The sequence below is a fragment of the Aythya fuligula genome, chromosome 1, assembly GCF_009819795.1.
Source record: "Aythya fuligula isolate bAytFul2 chromosome 1, bAytFul2.pri, whole genome shotgun sequence".
Taxonomy (NCBI): domain Eukaryota; kingdom Metazoa; phylum Chordata; class Aves; order Anseriformes; family Anatidae; genus Aythya; species Aythya fuligula.
The window spans coordinates 200075945-200095985 of record NC_045559.1 but is presented as its reverse complement, the minus strand read 5'-3'; the positions used below and the strand labels follow the sequence as shown (position 1 = coordinate 200095985).

General features: G+C 38.2%; 1 protein-coding gene across 7 annotated transcripts in view; it reads left to right on the top strand.

The window, feature by feature from the left end:
* Positions 1 to 20041, top strand: part of DLG2 (discs large MAGUK scaffold protein 2) — an 883769-nt gene that overhangs the window by 487003 nt on the left and 376725 nt on the right. For all 7 annotated transcript variants that reach the window (XM_032198439.1, XM_032198448.1, XM_032198456.1 and 4 more), the window contains one exon: positions 1112 to 1162. In XM_032198439.1, coding sequence (XP_032054330.1) covers positions 1112 to 1162 — 51 coding nt within the window. The remainder of the gene's footprint in view (positions 1 to 1111; positions 1163 to 20041) is intronic.

Genomic DNA, 20041 nt, shown 5'->3' with positions numbered 1-20041 from the left:
TAATATAGAAGAATTAGCAGTTAATGGCAGAGAGGAGCACTAAATGTTGTTGTTCTGAAAAATAACCAAATTGTTCCTCCAAGATTAGGTCAATACTAATGCTTAATCTCATTTTTGTTCTTACAAGAAAAATATTTTTTGTTAAGTATAAATTAAGGAAAACACTAGAGCTCAACTATTTTCCAGGAAACACCCTACCATCACAAAAACAATAAAACAGTGTGATTTACGGGCAACATCTTTTATTTTTGACTAATCATTACTGTGCAGTTTAATTACAATGTTGTCAGCTTTTGTAGCCTTCTCAGATGCAGCACTCTACCCATTTAAGAAATTAGGAAACTTAGAAAGGGATGTTAAGTGGGTTGCCTAGAGGGACAGAAAAAATCCATGTTAGAGTGGAACAAGGTTTCACAACACTGCTTAAATCAGTGTCACATCTTCATTGGATAGATTTCTTGTCCAGTGCAATCCATTTTAGTGCTCTACATTTTGTAGTTTAATTTATTTTGACACTGAAACTCAGCATAAGAATTGCATTAACATTCTGTGCCTTTTTGATACTCAGCTGTCTATTGCAAAGGTCCTCTGTCATGTTCTTGCCCTAGGTTAATATAGTAAACAAGATATATTTCAGTATATGTATCAGCAAGTGATTTTTACATAAGTACTACAAATTTCCTCTTTGGTTTTGTATTGCAAAATAGGAGTTTGGAAGGTAATGAATAATTAATCCCTCTTTCACTTATGAGAATAATCTTTAGGAAAATGTCTTCTGTTTTTGACATGCAAACTATTTCCTCAGAAACTATTTAAATATTTGCATGAAGTCCACAAACATGCTGTATCAAATGCCACTCATATTATGTAAGTGACTTAGTTATCCACCATCTCAGTGCATTACATACTGACTTTTACTCTTTTCAAGTTTGTAGATTTGATTACATGCCATTCAATACACAGGGAGGCCAACTCTATAATTTAGACCATATAAGCAGTATGTTGAAAAATGTGTTTCAGTAAACTGATCATACTTAAATACCTGTACAATATCCCTACCAAATTACCTTCTGTGTGCATTTAAGGGATTTTCTGATTTTATTTTCTTTAGGTCAATGGAACGGAAATTGAATATGAATTTGAAGAAATTACATTGGAAAGGGTAAGTTTAATTTATTCTTCTCTTATAGGAAAAAATAATCTGTAATAAAAATAATGCAATTACTTATGAAATTAAAAACAATTAAGAATAAAATATTTTCCATTTTGAATAAAGATGTCCACTTGTTATTCTAAAGTGTTAAAAAGTGAATGATACAACAGGATAAGCTTGTTACGTTTTTAAGATGTTTCAGGTGTAGCTAATTACAGACCAGTATCCGGAATGCTTTGCTTCCTCATAACTGTGTCAGTGCTTGACTAGGTGTTTCACCATTGGGAAGAGCCCATGTAATGTGGTAATTCGATTTTTAGACTGTGACCTGGAATTGTAGAAGCTTTTCTCTTTTAAATTCCTTGATTTCCTTGCATGATAATAGAGGATGTGTAGTCTTAAGTTATAAAATAAAAATTGAAGTAGTGTTTTTAATGTTCTAGTGACAAAAGCTGCAAACCGTGTCTACATGTAAAGGATGTTCTTACAACCTTTATAAAGACAAGTCTGAGTTGCGTGAGGTATAAGCAGGACTCACAGTAAAGGCTTTGTTAGTAGCGTGGTTTAAGTGTAGCACAAGAAAGAAGTATATTTACAGATCACATTGCGTCGTATCTTCCTAGATTTGGTGTTTTTTTCCTTGCCTTTTGGTTACATAACTGTTTTCTTTAGACTGCAGACTTTCTTTGCCACAACATCAAGACCAGATGGGCAGCATATTGTGTGAGCAAGAAAGTCTAAGCTTTGTCATGTATCGTAGTGCTTACATGGATTGTTAGTGGATGCAAGATTGTTATTGCTGAATGCCTTCAGTATTCTACCAACATGTTGGTAATACTAAATTTTATAATCTTGAAGCAAACAGTTAGCCTTCTTCCTACACAAAATGTTTGAATGCAAAGCCAGATTTATCAAAATGTGACTGATGGCATATGAGCAAATGCCTGTAAGGTAGCAAACTACCATTAAATTAGGTACTTAGATTATACAATTCATTGCACTTTTTCTGAATGTTATATTTTTAATTGTCCAGGATAATGAATTTCATAATCATTCAATTTATAGGGATACAAGCTTATATTCTCATTGATTTGCTCACTCAGGCAAATTACAAAAGAGCAATATATCTTTTTACCACAGCCAACTCATAACAGATAATGTATAAGGTTATAGGCACTTTTATCTACTGTCTTTCAAGTTATTTGCGCATCAGTAGCTATTCATTGGACTAGAGTTTCCAAAGGTCACTGAACAGAACACATGCCTCCTGGGTGATATTTTGAAAACTGCTTCATTTTTAATAGATGTGTAACTTATCAGTGTACGTACTGCAAAACGAATGTGACTTGCATCTACTGTACCTGTCTGATGCACATAAATGGTTATTCAACATATAATACCACATAATATCAGTTAAAGACTGATAAACAATGTCAGAAAAAGCTACAGATTTTAATGGAGAACATTTCAGTTCTTCATTGCTCCATTCTCCGTTGCTGAATCTGTGGCTTCTGATTATTACTGCCTGAAATGTTCTGTCACATGTATCAGTGTTTTGTCTCAAAGGCACGGTACTGTGTCTGCTGGTTTTTGTGTGAGATATAAAACACAAGTGATTGCTTTTAAATAGCTGTCATTTATGTTAGACTAACAGCATTTTCAGAAGAAAGACATTCTCCATGTTGATTACCCATTTTCTTCCACAAAACTTTTTTTTTAGAAATTAGATGGAAAATCTCTCTGTATTTAAAAGCTGTAAGATGTTTTAAGGTTGCTCTGGATGAGAGAGAAAAATGTAGTTTTCCCATATCAAACAGTTGGTAATAAACTTTCCAGTTAAGCCCAGTTATCCAACTTACATAATTATGCATCCAAAAAAAAAAATCCAATATTTTCTTTAATGACATTTATCCACATTTTGAAATAGTCTATATAATTTAAAGGATTTTACAATGTAAAAGATAAAATGATTTATGGTATATTATGCCTTTTGCACTTTTTTCCACTTTCTTATTTGTGGCATAACAAAATGTAAGGTGGTTAGGGATTGACTATATAACAGCATCTCCCAATCTCCATAGACTAGCTAAGGACACCTTTAATTTAATTGTACAAAGTCACCTTTATCCATAGGTGACATGATTCTGTAGGATATATTCCTGAAGAGAGCTACTTGCTTAGATATGATACTTAGAAAGAAAAAATGGCTCTATCCCTTGGGGTAACCATCATGTGATTGTTGGCAGAATGTGTCCTGTGTGGAGCTGGGGAGCAGTGGGGTCTTGGAAATGCCAGAAGGAAAAAACACTTAGGGGCCAAGGAGTTGAATGGAGTAGAGCTTGCTGAGTGTCATCAAGTTTCACAGAATCACACAGAATCACAAAATCATCTAGGTTGGAAGAGACCTCCAAGATCATCGAGTTCAACCTCTGACCTAACACTAACAAGTCCTCCACTAAGCCGTATCACTAAGCTCTAAATCTAAACATGTCTTTTAAAGACCTCCAGGGATGGTGACTCAACCACTTCCCTGGGCAGCCTGTTCCAATGCCTAACAACCCTTTCAGTAAAGAAGTTCTTCCTAATATCCAACCTAAACCTCCCCTGATGCAGCTTTAACCCACTCCCCCTCATCCTGTCACCAGACTCTATGGCAGAATATTCTCCCATATTCTTTGTGGGAGAATAGACCAACCCCCACCTCACTACAGCCTCCTTTAAGGTACCTAAGATCCAGTTGGTTTATCGATAAATGACTGTAAGAATGAAGTGGGCTTGTATAGAAAGATTGTTTGTTTTTCTGTCTATGAAAAAAATGTTGTTCAACTGTTTCTATTTAAAATGTTGTGTCTGAGTTTACAGTTTAACAAGACTTGGGGTTTTGAACTTAAAAGGCTTCAATGAGAGTTCACAAAGAGGATAAATTTGGGGCAGATTCACACTAAAGCTGTGGTCAGTGCTGTTCCAAGAGTTAAGGACATTGCCAGCCCCTCATACACTGACATGGTTTTATCCTTTTGCTCTTCTTCAGCTGTACCAACCACTCATGAGATATTCTCACTAGTCCCTGTACCCGCAAGGATCACTGTTAAATACGAGCTCACTTAGAGCTCTCGTGAGAGTCTACTTAGGTAACACAATTACACAGTTAAGAGAATTCAAAATCACTTTTTTTTTTTTTTAAAAAAAAAAAAAAGCAGTTTTATTTCCTTCAACCACTTCAGAGAGCGTGAGAGTTTCTCTGCCAACTTGCAGGCATAAAATGCAGATGCAGGTGTAGACTAAGACTTGGCAAATTGTAATAGGCTACAGTGCCCAAATGCACACTTAAGAGAAAATTCCTTAAAAAAAAGCCATTACTTTGCCCTAGCTTGAATATTAAAGACTGTAAAAAGGAAATTCTACATAAAATGACTTATATTAGTGCAGTGGTGTTAGTGTTCCATTACTGCATGACTTGAAAAATGTATCCAGTGCTAACAAGAGACTGATTTGCACTGGTAAATAAATCAGTGCTCAGTGTAAGAGAGAACTGAACAGACTGTGACAAAGCCTAACTAACTTCTCTAAGCCAGAGGAAAGTTTTAATTGATTGACTCCTTGTTAAAGCATGTACTGAAGAGGGTGTTTTCATAAAAGTTAATGGAATGTTGGCCAATATCAACAGTTACCTTAAAGAAGACTGAAGAGGTGAATTTTACACTATATTCAGTGCAGCCTCATCTGGAATATAATGTGGAGTTCTGGGCTCCACAATATAAAAAGGATGTTAAGGCAATGGAAAGCATCCAGAAGAAGGCAAGAAAGCTGGTAAAAGGGCACGAAGGCATGTGCTGTGAGGAGAGGCTGAGGAGCCTTGGGGTGCCCAGTCAGGAGAGGCCCTCACTGCGCCCTGCAGCCCCTGAGAAGGGAAGCGCAGAGGGAGGTGCTGCTCTCTGCTCCGTTGGACCAATGGCCAGACACATGGGGATGGCACAGAGCTGTGCCAGGGGAGGGTCAGCCTGGGCATGAGGGAAAATTCCTGTGCCATGAGGGTGGTCAGACAATGGGACAGGCTTCCTAGCAAGGTGGTTGGTGCCCTGTGCCTGTCAGTGTTCAGGAGGCATTTGGACAATGCCCTCAGAAATGTGTCTTAGCTTTTGGTTAGCCCTGAAGGGGTCAGGTGGTTGGACTTGATGATCTCTGAGGGTCCCTTCCAACTAAACTATTCAATTCAATTCAATTCTATTCTATTCAAAGAGTAGAGAAGGCAGTAAGTCTCTTCATGATTCATGTTGAAGTCATGCCAAGTTCAATGTCTAAGTTCAGATCTCAGTACTTCTTTGCTCATGTAACCTTGTCTGTTCTTCAGATGTTAAGAGAAATAGGGCATTTATGGTTAGTAAAACTGTTTTCACGGAATCATTCAAATCATTTGATATTCTAACATTTATTTTTATTCTGTGTCTGTATAGAAGTAAAAATATATAACTTTTTTTTTTTGGGGGGGGAGGGATAGACTGTTTAGAAAAATGAATTTATTTCAAGCCTGGCTTTTTACTTGTTCTTTGGAACCCTTACAGGTAATTACTACTGTACTAGTAACTATGCTGTTTTCACCAGTTGTTTCTTTGGTGAAAAGGCAGTTCACATAAAGGTAAAGAGGTACCTCCCCCTGAATGCTAAAGAGCATTGGAAACTGGGTTGTATTCAAATGACACAAGGAATTTAATTTGACTCAGTGTCTTATTTTTATATCTGTTTGTCATGTTTTGGCTGAGATCACTGTTTGCTTACATGTCTGGGAAATACATTTTTCACTATTAGTCAGTAATGTATCTGCCTTCTGCTTTTTCTGAGGTCTTAGATATTGGTTGTTTCTGCAGCAGCGTGTTTTGACCTCTCAAGAATGATATTATAGGACAGTGCAGTACCAGGAAAAGCCCCTTTTTATTTCAAAAATAACAGACTGGAAGGGATTGGTCAAGAAGGGACCCTAGGAGAAGATATTTTCAAAGTTTTAAAGCATAAGCCATAGAACTGTGCCTTTTGAGAACCCAGACTACATGAATCAATACAAGACCATCTGCAACCCCAGTGGAGTGGTCTGACATCTTCCAACAGGAGAAAGCAAATCTTTTAACATGAGTGTCCCTCAGGTACCTGTAGAACTCTCCCAAACACAGTGTTGCTCTCTGAGTATTTGTTTCTGCAGAACTGTAATGTTTTCTTCCCTTTTGAGCTCTTTCTGACTGGGTGCCCTTATTACATTTTTACTAGGGCCTGCCTGCTTCCTAATAGTGAGTGGTAGTTATTCTTCTAGCACTCAAACGGAAATCAATTATCATTCAAAGGCAAAATCCTTCTTATTGACCAGTTTATATCAGGTTTATAGTAGAATAGTGATCTATGAATATTGAATACAATAAAACTCTCCCACGGAATTTTTTTTCCTGGAAGGGGCCAGCACATTCTGCCTACAAGGAAAGGCAGAAGTATCTATGAATGAAGCTGTATGAAACCAACAGAAAAGCAATGTATTTCTCTCTCTGTGTAAAATAACGTTCCACAAAATGAAAAAAAAAAAAAAAGAAAGGTCCTTGAAAATACATGTTTAGTGCATGCAAACATTGTGTGGGAAGTTCTCTTATGCTTTCTAGCTCCATTTATATCTCAGTTATGAGATACAGAAGATTATGCTCCTGATAGCTGGTTGCACTAGTGGCTGTTGTTCACCTTCAGAGATGTCTTTGGACATTGGAAAGGGCAGGCTTTCTGGCTGCTTGACGCAATGGTTTAGGCAAGGTTTGTCTTCTCCTTTCGTCTCTTATGCCTTATTAGATTTTGTTTGACCTTAGGTTGCGCAGGAGCAAGCTGATGAAAGGAGAATAAGAGATAAAGGAACCTGGTGTACAGTCCTGCTAATGTGACACAGAAATACCAGGTCAACATTTTCCAAGGCAACTGCAGAATTTGGTTGCTTCAGTTTAATGACCTAAATTAAGATTCCTTGGAACAGCCTGATTTTTTTTGTAACATTACTCACCCAGAGCATGTGACTTTCTGTCACCTCAAAGCAGCCCTAATTTGGCACCCAAAATATAATTATTCACTGGAAAACTTTGTTCTTTGTTCTTGTTCTGTCAGAGAGTCATTATGCTGAAACTATTCTGGTTGTAGAGCTGTGCATGTCGTACGGGGTCCTGTTCCACCTGTGCTTGACAGAGGTACAAGGTGTGCCAGTCTGGTATATTCATGAAAAGGCAGAAAAAAAGGAGGGAGGAAAGGGGGGTGTGGGAGTTCCGGCCGTGCATTTTGAGGGACAGAAGTTGTATCTGAAACTGGAAACTACAAAACCCCACCTTACTGTCTTACTGAAGACTATTGGCTGGCAAAGTGAATCACAGAATCACAGAATTTCCTAGGTTGGAAGAGACCTCAAGGTCATCGAGTCCAACCTCCAACCTAACGCTAACAGCCCTCCACTAAACCATATCACTAAGCTCTACATCTAAACATCTTTTGAAGACTTCCAGGGATGGTGACTCCACCACTTCCCTGGGCAGCCTGTTCCAGTGCCTCACAACCCTTTCAGTGAAGAAGTTCTTCCTAACATCTAACCTAAAACTCCCCTGGCTCAACTTAAACCCATTCCCCCTCGTCCTGTCACCAGGCACGTGGGAGAACAGGCCAACCCCCACCTCGCTACAGCCTCCCTTGAGGTACCTAAAAAGAGCGATAAGGTCACCCCTGAGCCTCCTCTTCTCCAGGCTGAACAAGCCCAGCTCCCTCAGCCGCTCCTCGTAGGACTTGTTCTCCAGGCCCCTCACCAGCTTCGTCGCCCTTCTCTGCACCCGCTCAAGCACCTCGATGTCCTTCTTGTAGCGAGGGGCCCAAAACTGAACACAGTACTCGAGGTGCGGCCTCACCAGAGCTGAGTACAGGGGGACGATCACCTCCCTAGCCCTGCTGGTCACACTGTTCCTAATACAAGCCAGGATGCCGTTGGCCTTCTTGGCCACCTGAGCACACTGCTGGCTCATATTCAGCCGACTATCAACCATCACTCCCAGGTCCTTCTCTGCCAGGCAGCTTTCCAACCATTCCTCTCCCAGTCTGTAGCTGGGAAAGTCTGAAGCAACAGCCTTTGATGTTACATATTTGATATCCCTCTTAGGTGTACAAAATATGTTTTATTTATTGCACCTCTACATGTTGGGAGTGTGATGAAGTGGAATAGGTGAGTTGTCTCAGTTTTCCCCAAAGCAGTGACAGGACTGGGAGGACTAAGCTGTCCTATCCAGATAGGGACAATCTGGACTGATTCAGAATATGTGCTGCCAGAATAATTGGAATTATCCAAGCCAAGGGCTAAAAAAGCATGTGGCTTTCCATGGAGTCTGTGTTTACAAGCAAGATTTGTCCTATATTTCATCATTGCTACAGTTGCTTAAAGGGTGCATTCTTTTCCGGCTGGAGAGTGGGAACACTTCTCATCCCAGTACTCAGAAAAGCCGCTAAACAGGGAGATGAAGGAGGGGAAGAGGATGTAAGTGACTAAGGAAAACATTTTAACACTTACTGTTTATAGCTACGCTGTGATTAGGAAAAGAAACTGAAATAATACTATACATTTAGCTCCCTCTGTGTGCCTATCAAATGTATTCATATTTTCATATTTTTACCTTCAAATCTTGCATTTAAGTCTATATGTCTGAAACACATTGCATGGATGCTAGCTCAGTTAAATCAGAATAATGTATTTCCTTGAATTTATCAATACATTGAAGCGGCATGCCATTTAGACTCCTCTGAGGGCATTTTCTCAGTGAAGGATGTCTCCCATGCATGTGTAATAGCTTTATATTTCAGGTAGAAAAAAATATAGTTTGGAATTACATTTGATGGTTCAAGGCAAAAAATATTTTTATTACTATGCATTAGAATTTTATGCATTTTTATATTTATTTTTAAGGTCTTCATATTCACTATTCTTAGTAATTTGTGTAGTGGCCTCTGGGGATTTTTTTAGGTGAGGGGCTCACTATTTGTTTCAATAGTAGGTCCAGTTTAAACCCTGGAGGGATATTTATATTTTGAATTAACATGGGAAAGTTTATCAGAGTTTTTCTGTTGTGTGAGAAATTTTAAATTACTGAATATACTGTTGTGAAAGCTCAATGAGGTATTTTAGCATTTGCAAAATAATCTGGAGCTTTGACTAGTGCTCAAGCAGGAAAATAAAATTGGAGATTTTGATATATTTTTTCTAATTTAATAAGAGTCACTCAACACACTGATCCTTTTCCCTCCCATAAGAGTATAAGAATTGTCATTTTCCAATATACTGTATCACAAGAAGAGAATTTGCTCAGGGACAGTATGTCAGTAGAATACATACTAGAAAGAAGGCACTAACACAATACTAGAAAGTATTGTGAAAACAATAGAGAAGAATTAAAAATCAACTACAGGAAAAAAAAATAATGGTAATAATGTATATTAAAAAAGAAGAAAATTTGAAAAAGTAAACAGCAGTTATTTAAAAGTTTAAAAGCCCTATGTGAGTACAGAGGGAAAATATATATATATATATATATATATATATATATATATATATTTGTGCTTATCTTTACTTGACAGTTATCTCTTCAACTTTACCAAGATCACTGAGACCTTGAGTTACCTATTATGTGAAAAGTTCTTTCATGCAAGTCAGAGCTGCCCAGAGGCAGTGGTCTGCTGCTGTTTCTTTTAAATTATTTTATTGACATTTTATTTTTCATAGAATTACAGAATGGTTTGGGTTGGAAGGGACCTTAAAGCCATCTAGTTCCAACTCCCTTCCAAGGGCAGGGACACCTCCCACCAGACCAGGTTGCTCAAAGCCCCATCCAGCCTGGCCTTGAACACTTCCAGGGATGGGGCATCCACACCTTCTCTGGGCAACCTCTCCCAGTGCCTCACCACCCTCTGAGTGAAGAATTTCTTCCAAATATCTAATCTGAACCTACCCTCTTTTAGCTTAAAGCCATGAGTCCCTCTCCTTTTCCTGTAGGCCCCCTTTAGGTACTGTCAGGCCTCTGTAAGGTCTCCCTGGAGCCTTCTCTTCCCAGGCTGAACAACACCAACTCCCTCAGCCTGTCTTCACAGGAGAGTTGCTCCAACCCTCTGATCATCCTTGTGGCCCTCCTCTGGACTCACTGTAATGCTTCCATGTCCTCCTTGTGCTGGAGCCCCAGAGCTGAATGCAGGGCTCCAGGTGCAGTCTCATGAGAGCAGAGCAGAGGACAATCCTCTCCCTCACCCATCTGGCTATGCTTTCAGGTACTATAACTCATTTATTGCCTTTTTTCACCTCCTAACTTGCTTATTCTCATTAGATCATTTGCAGCAAGTAACTGCTGGTTTTACTTTTATTATTATTTACAGCTTTACCTGAAAATTCCATTTACTTTAGATATAGCTCTCTAGCATGTGGTTTTCAGCTTATTTACTGTATTATCTTTAGCTGATGAAGTCCAAGGCCAGTGTTATCTCACTCTTGTTTGGTGTTTGAAAGGTGAGCATCTAATCCAGGCTGGTTGTGAGACTGCCTTTATAGTGTAAAGAGAGCAGTAAGCATCACAGGGTGTCTTGCCCCATCCCTCTGCAGGTACAGATTGCACATGGGCTTATTTTACAGCTTTTACAGGAGCTAGCTTAAAGAGTTAAGTTTTAAAGTGTTACACTTGCAGAAGTAAACTTACAGAATATTGCAGTTGCTGAAAGGAATAGTTAAGGGTTCAGTTAATGTTGGTCTAATGAAAAAAAGTTTAGCACTGTGAAATAGGACAGGCTTTTGGAGCTGTATGTCCTAGCCCTCTGGGCTGATGCAGGAAAGCAGACCTTTTCCTTGTACTTAGCATTTCAGCTGTCAATAGGCAATAATATAGCCTAGAAATTTTGTGGGAATAAGTCCCTTATTGATTTGAGAGCTTAGCTCAGATTTAGGGGTGTTCTGAGAGCTTGGATAACATCCCAGTTTTCACAAACTGCAAACAAATGTATTTTGCTCTGCATAGTTCTGCTTTTCCCAATTGACATTAAAAGTCCATTAGTAGAAAACCTAAATGTAACACCCAAACAAACCTGAAATGTTCCATCCTGCGATACTTCAAATCAATGAGCTCTAGTCAGTAACAAGCAGAGCTGCAAATGCGAAGGTAGGCTATGTACTTCAAAGTAGATATACTGTTTCTGAATAAAAGCTGCTGGAACACTAATATAAGAGTGTGTGTACACTAAGAATGACGTGTCTGAGATGCTGACGGTTCTGGAAAAGTATGTAGAAATCTTTTTGGAGAAAGACTGAGAAAGCAGCGCAAAAAGAAATATGACAAACTAAAGAGCTACAAAGCAGTGGTTCAACTCAGTTTTCACTTAGTTTTGCAATTGGCACTGGCAAATAGTATGTAGATTTAAAATAATATGTACAGTTAAATAAATGAGAAAAATGAACCTCAATTTACTGGTAGAAAATGAATCACTCTGGAGATTATAGTAATCATCGTGCAGCAAAGATGGTCATTTTTGAGGCAGGACTTTTTAGAAGGCATCTTTGACGTGCTGGATTTGTCTCTTCAGAAAAAGCAATGTTTTCCATTGCAGAAAAGTGCCTTTCATTTTTGTTATTAATTTAAAATCAATTGTAATACATAAATTAGGGCCACTCAACTTTGAGGAATCAGTATGCCACTGGTAGAGAATGGCATTGCACAGATGGAGAAAAATTGAAAAAAAAAGAAAAAAAAAAAAAAAAAGAGAGAGATGGAAAAAAAAGGGAGGAAATAATTCACTGTTTTACCCAGCCTGGATTCCACAACTTCATTGCTACGCATTGTAACATAGTAATAGCATATCACAATAAAAATGCCTAATTTACTGTTTGTATGCAGCATTGCAGGTATTTTTTTTTCTTATATTTGAAGCAGTCAGAAGATCATTTCTTTTCATCTTATAACTACCATCCAGCTTCTCTCTTTGATACTGCGAAGGGAAAAAACAACTCTTTCTTGTCAAAACAGGGGCAAGATCTGATCTGATATACTTTTTTGCAAAGTAATTTTCAAGGAGCAATGTCCCCCTTTATAACACTTAGAAGCTCTTTGGAAAGAGATGATGTAGACAATTTCCTCTCAAATTTTGTCCCGATTTAAAATTGCAACTAAAAGTCAAGTGGCTAAGGTAACTTAGCTGAAGGTATGCTCAAGTAGTCAAAAAACAATTGTATGCTGCTCATGCATGTTTTATATTGCAAGGTGCTGCTTTATACTAAGAATGTGACCTAGCTGGTGAGTCTCAAGCATGGTTTGAAAGTCACCTTATGCAGCTTAATGCGATATATGAATTCTGACTGAATTCTATGAATAATTTATTTTTTGGAGTGGTTTTTAATTTTGCCGAGTTTAACTGATTGCACTCAGAGCACAGTACACACATCGTATACCTCACCTGTCAAGCAGCAGTGAGGCTCTGTTAGCATACTTTGACTGTGAAAGTTTAGTTGACAGATTGCAATTAATGGGAATTAAACTATATAGGGAAAAAAATGTGCTAAAATAAATTATAAGCCTGACACTATCATTTTTACCAATGGTAAATAGTGCTTCAGAGTGCAAATATTTCTCTTAACTTAGATGATGAAGATAATGTGCCTAGGGTTTTTATCATATTTCATGGTGGGGAAACTTGAAGAACAGAAAAGCAGGCCAGCTGTAAAAGTCGCAAGAATATATATGCATCCTAAACTGTAATATAGTTACCCATTTAGTGAAGTACACTTTGAAGAGTACACAGTGAGAAGTGCCTATTTCACCAATATCAAGGGTTTTACTAATAGTGCAAGATTTACAGAAGTTTAGGAATAACTAGAAACAAGATTGCAATTTTATGCCTTTGAAAAGTCCTTTGAATGTTTAAAAATGCTGAAATATGTGTACTATCTGTCTATCCACTATTTATTTAGAAATGATAAATGTAATATTTAGATAATTTAAAATTAAAATTAAGATAACTTGTACAAAATACTGGTAAATGTAGTTCTAAGGTAAATTTAGATACTTGAGAAATAGATATATTTATTATATTTCCAAAGCAAAAATAGTGCTGCATTGCAGTGAGGTACTTGTACATGTTTTTGTCAATAAACACATAAGGTAATCAAAATACGGAAGATTGAAAAATTATTTTGATTTTGGGAATAGAATCATAGAACAGTTAACGATGGAAGGGGCCTTAAAGCCCACCCAGTTCCAACCCCCTGCCGTGGGCATGGACACCTCCCACCAGACCATGCTGCTCAAAGCCCCATCCAGCCTCGCCTTGAACACCGCCACGGATGGGGCATCCAGAGCTTCTCTAGGCAACCTGTGCCAGGGCCTCACCACCCTCTGAGTGAAGAATTTCTGCTGAAAATCTAATCTAAATCTACCTGCTAAACAAACAGAAATGCTGCACCTGTGGAGCTTACATTTTAGCAAATATGCCTAGAGATTTCATATTAATCTTTCTCATGGGAAAGCTACAGCTCTGTAGTTATAATTCAAATGGTGGGGGGGAAGTCCCTTTCTGAAGGAAAGCTTAGAAAAGGAATGTGACACTCCTAGGTGTATTCATTGTAATCAGGCTGAGGGAGAAATGAGTTGAGTCATAAGTGTGTGTATAGACCTACAGTGAAAAGGAATTGTATCAGCTTAAAGCAATAAATTCAGAAGTAACAAAAGCCATTAAAAATCAATGTCTTCCCTGATTTTCTACCTCCAAACAATGCCATTACTCATCTCTCCCAGCAGCAGAGAAATATCTGTCTAAAAGGGCTGAAGAAAACCATGATCTTCCTGAAATTTCAATGCTAGTTTAAATGGGTGGAAAGAGATCAGATAAATCAAAATGTAGTGAGGACTTCAAGTCTAATGCAATTCTAATGAATAAAGCTCAAAACTATCATTAATTATGAGAATGAGATAGAGCCTTGATATTCTTATCTGATTTCTAAAGAAGCTGGTTGATCAGTGTCTGCATCTGTCATGATGAGTTTTCTAAAGGTCTTTGAGTACTGAAGAAATTTCAGAGAATTGAAAGAGAACTAATGCTGTGGCAGTCCTTAAAAAGGGCAAATGGGATGGTATGAGTCATCCTGCTTGCTGTCTGTGTAGGTCAGTATGAAAGGAGTGCTGGACTGTGCTGGGTGAAACACAGTCAAGTATTCTAAAAAGGCCAAATCTGAAGTCGTAAGTCAAGAAAGGGAATGCAGTCTGTGTATGAAATGAAGCACCCCTGCTTGGAAAGGAATGAATCTGCAAAACATCCTGGGCCTTCTTGGCCAGGCACCAGCCAGACACAAATTTTCAGTCCAGTGTTGTAGCCAAAGGTCTAGTGAAAACTGTGGATGCATAACTAAGGGCTGTGGGGTAGAACAGCTTTTGTGATGTGGAGTTCATCAGGGTTTGGGACCTGATGTTTAAAACTTTTGGAATATTGTGCTCAATTCTGCTATTACTTGAAAAGGATACTGATATCTCAAGTGTGTTTAGGAGAGGCTCGAGGGTAATTGACAGTTTAGAAAACAATCTCTTAGTGAGAGGCACAGGGAGCTTCATGAATTTAGTTTCCTAGCAGGGAAAATTAAGGGGGGACTTGCTAACAAAAACATGAACTTACATGAGAAATAACCTTTAAGAGAATGCCCTTCATCCTACATGTAAGGAGAGAACAGAAACTGATGTTTTTGTGTTGAATTTAGACAGGTTAAGACTGGACATAAAGATGCTAATAGATTAGCAATGGTGATTGAGGACTGGATGAAAGTTTTAGTAAAGGCAAAACGGTGTTAATCAGCAGGAAAGATAGCAGCTAAAAGAAAAAAAAAAAAAACAGCTTAACATGCATACTAAGAAATAGAGGATGTTAATGAATGCAAAAAATATTGTCAAATGCAAACTAATCTGATAAGAGGACAAAAGTGAACATTTTGAGAAGGACAAGGGAGACAACAGGATCTTGGTGGTAAGGTCGCATTCAACCACATTGGTATATATATGTGACACATAGTTGAGTATGTAGTTTATTGTGGAGAGATCAGCAAGGCAGACTGTGTGCTCATAGCATCCTTCCTTTAATTTATGAAAAGCAGAAGACATTACAGATAAGAAGGCATATGGTTTTGTTTGAAGAACGGTTTTATGGGAATGCAAGGAGATTGATGTGTGCTTAGTTTTCATAGTAAGGGGAAAAAGTGCAAGACCCATCATGGCTTTTGTCCCCTTTTTGTAATCATTGCTCTGCATAAAGAAGAGACACTGTGGAATTAAATGGTATTTTTCTCTAGAGATAATTTAAGTAGGTCCTACAGCCTATATTAGGCAGGAGTTCAAGGTAAATGATCCAACTGTGTCCTCTGTCTTAGATTAACTTTGAGGCATTGGTTACCTACTTGGATATAATTAAAAAGGTGACATTTTTGAAAGCTGTATTTGTTAAATGAAATATTTTTATCACTGTGTACTGAGGACCAGGGTAATTCAGGTTACTACAACATAACAGATGTTGTTAAATGTTGTCATTTTAATGGTGACCAGAGTCAGCAGAGATCAACCCCCCAAATTCTCCATGTTTACCAGATGATACATCAGAGTGCCTTAATTGGAAATCAGTCTTCCATAAATCAAGACTAAACTCCATATGGCCAAAGTAATTTTTATACAACTTTTGAAACCTACAGGATAGATAGTCTTGAGCTTTTTCATGTTTGCTTATAATATAGTGGAGGAAGAAAGGAGAAAACCTCAACAAGAGTAAAATAAAAAGTAATGTATTTGTGAAAAATACATGCTCACTCATGACAATTGCCAAGAAGTACTCATGGAATAAACATTATTTTAAAATAGTAATTTATGTTAGACAAAAGCAGCCTACCTGAAGAGGAAATAAAAGCAATAACAGCTGTTATGGGACACAAATGTATGCTTTGGAAATTGTCAGATTTTCATTCCTGTTATATTATTCTCATATGCTTGACAAACATTTTGCTTGTACTGTATTTTCTTAGGTAAATCTACTCTCTAGATACTATGGCTAACTAGCGAATGTGATTTATAGATACAGGAGCTCCTTAGGAGAAGTGATTTGTGCAACCCCCCTTTTTATGGTTCACTGGAAAAGAGAGTGTACATATGAAAAATGCACAAGTCAAAGTGAGTAATGAAACAAAGTGCAGCAACCAAGCTGGATCCTGGAGGCGAGCTGCTCTAAAGGGATCGCACCCACATTATCTATTTCTGAAACATATGCAACTGTACACTGACAGGACTCTACTATGATGCTAAATAGAGTCCATGTACTCCAGCATACCCCCTAGAGTCAATGTTAGATGGAGGTTCTTTGCTTAACAGTGCATTCAAAGTATAACTATGTTCAAAAAAGCACAGAAAAGCCCTAGTGGTAAGGTGTACAGTGTAAAACTCAGTCATGAAGAGGCTGATAGGAGCTTGAAAATGGTGGAGTAAAAAAAAGCAAGGTGAAAGGTGTTCTTAACAATAGCAAATCAACATTTTTAAAAGTTTAAGTTGAAATTGGAACCAAAACTGTAAATGTTATTATAATTTCTATCAAATTTCCTATGGTCTCAAATCCTATTTCCTTCTTGAAAATTTAGAACAACAAAAGAGTGTGTAAACAGGAATACCATGGAAAATGCCATCGAAAAGCAAAAGTGATTTTTTTTATATTCTTCCATTTATCAGGGTGAGGGGAGTGGGGAGGTGGTTTTGGGGGTAGTGCTTTTATTGTTAGGTTTTTCTTGTTTGCTTGGTTTTGTTTTCTTTTGGCAGCATCTTATCAAAGCCCTAGCTTTCACAGGTCTTTAAAATCTGTTGATAACTGTTTTCTTTCCTTGTAATTGTGTTATAGAAATTATGGTGTAGGAATTGGCTGGATACATAATTTAAAGAACATGTAAGGAGCAAAGTTATGCATCCTTGAAGATACCTGGTAAATTGGTTCTTAAATTGCTTCTTAGGATTAGTGGGTGTTATTTTCTCAATTAGGTTTAAGAAAAAAAAAAAAAAAAAAAAAAAAAAAAAAGAAAAAGAAAAAGGAAAAAAACAGCAACAACAACAACAAAAAATAACCTCCAGAGCATCTGCTTATCCTGTATGTGCTTGCCTCTCTCAAAGCCACAAAAGCAGAAACAGCTGTTAATTTCTTTAACAAAATGTAGTGTTAGTGGTAAGGGTCATAGTAGAATACAAAGAATCTCAAGGCTTTGCCTTAGAGGATGATATTTATGTGGGTAGGATATTTAACAGATCCCTCAGTAAAGGCAGGGATTCAAACAGATAGTATAGTATTGCATCTACCTTCTCCAAATTTGTGAGAAAAGGAGCTGCCACCATTTTTATGTGGTATTTGTGGCTCAGATTCATAAAGGGACATAGATGGCTAAAACAGCCACATAGATTAAATGCAGGCTTCTAACTCTGAAAAAGTGCCTAGCAATTCAGGTACTACAGGGTCATTTCAGAATGTAATTGATGCAGATGACCCTGATATCACTCTTGTGCTTCCTGGAAGGGCTGTTTCTCCTAGATCACCACTTGTCCTTCACCTGGTGTCGTATGAGATTCATGAACTTGATTTGAACTCTGGATTTGAATGACTTAAGAACCTTGAGTTCCCAGAGACACTCTGAACCTGCTCATTCAGTAGGGAGGGAACTAAAGACAGTAACTAGTAACTTTCTTTCTGTTCATACCCCACCATTCAGGTGGAGGCGTAGTAATTAAGATCTCCTTAACCTGGGTAGCTATGAATGAAGTTTCTATTTCCTAAAAAGGCACTTTAGTCCTGGTCGTTTGCATCCATATGATACAGAGATTCTTGAGTCTTCCTTTCAAAGGAGCAAGAGGAAAGAAAACTCCTGAGGAGTCAAGAATTCATGGTCATCGGGGTCAGGAAGGCAATAGATTAAATGGAAGATGTTTCCATAGCTGAAGGATTTGAATCTTTCCCATGGAGTCTGGAAATTGTTTTAAGGGTCTACTAGTGCCTTTTCAAATTAAAAAAAAAAAAAAAAAAAAAAAAATCTGGTCTAAAGTTCAGAGACAACATTCTGTAGGCAATTAGGGGAAATCTCTATGTCATATGCCCTTTTCCTTATGGGAAATTTCAACTTCCCAGACATAAACTGGGAATATCATGCTGCTATGACAAGCAAGTCTGGAAAGTTCCTAAAGTATGTTGAAGATAATTTCTGTAATAAGTACTGTGTGAGCCAACTCAGAAAGGTGCCCTCTTAGACTGATTTTTTGAGAATAGGGAAGGTCTTGTGACAGTAGGTGGCTGTCTTGGCCAAAGTGATCACGTTGAGTTCAAAATTTCTAGTGTAAGGATAAAAATGGTCAGCAGAGTTGCCACCCTGGGTTTTAGAAGAGCAAACTTTAAGCTTCTCAGGGAAATGGTTAGCAGTGGCCCCTGGGAATCTGCTCTAGAGTGTTTAGGGATCCATGAGATCTGGTCACTTTCCAAGAACCTGGACTTTTAAAAGCCCAGAATCTGGAAGTCCCCCTGTACCAAAAATCAAGAAGCAAGGCAGAAAACCAGCCTTGCTGAACAGGGAACTCCTTCTGGAACTAGAGCAGAAAAGGAAAATACATGACCTCTGGAAGCAAGGTCTGGCTTGACAAGGCAAGTACAAGACTGCAGGGAGAAAACAAGAAAAGCCAAAGCTCAACTTGAGTGTCACTCTGACACTGTGGGGTCAGACAACAAAAAAGGGCTTTTTCAAATATGTCAACAGCAAGAGGCTGGACTGATACTTGAGGCAGATGGTCACCTAACAAGTAAGGAAGAGCAAAAGGCAAAGTCATTTAATGCCTTTTTTTTCCTCAGGTTTTAATAGAAATGACAGATCTGGAACTAGCCGCTAATCAAAAGTTGGAGGACCATGACTGATGGTGTAGTGACTTTCCATCTATGGTTGGTGAAATTGTAAGGAACCAATTGTATCAGCTGAACATTCATAAGTCCATGGGGACAGATGAGATTCATCCCAGTATACTGAAGGAATCAGCAGACATTATAGCTGGACCTCTCTCAATAATTTACCAAAGGTCTTGGGAGTCTGGGAAGGTTCCTGCTGACTAGAAGCTTGCCAATGCTATACCCATACCCATATCAAAGGGTATGAAAGGAGACCCAGGAAACTACAGAGCTGTTAATCTAACCTCAAGTGCCTAGAAAAGTTATGAAGCTTGTCCTGGGGGATATTGAAAGGCATTTAAAGAACAAAGCTATTATCAGGCATAGTAAACTATCAGGCATAATTCATGAAGGGAAAGACCTGTTTCAATAATTTGATCTCATTCTAATATAAGGTCACCTGGTTGGTGGATGAAAGGAAGCAGTAGACATGATATTTCTGGATTTCAGTAAAGCCTTTGTTAGTGTACCTCACAGCAACCTTCTGGACAAATTGTCCAACTGAGATGAACAGGTTCATGTTACAATAGGTGATGAACTGGCTTGAAGGTAGAGCTCAAAGGCTTGTAGTGAATGCCAGATGTAGGTACATCTGGCTGACAGTCACCAACAGTGTTCCCCAGGGCTCAATTCTAGGGTCAGTCTTGTTCAACATTTTTATCAATGATCTAAATGCATCCTTAGCAACTTTGCTGAAAACACTGAAGTGGGAGATGCTGTTGACTCCCTGGAGTGATGAAAGGCTTTGCAGGGCAATCGAGTTATCTTGGAGCATTAGACAATCTCCAAGAGATTGGAGTTCAACAAAGGAAAATTCTGGGTACTTCGTCTGGGACAGAGCAATGCTGGACACAGAAACAAACTGGGAGAAGAGTGGCTGGAGAGTAGCTA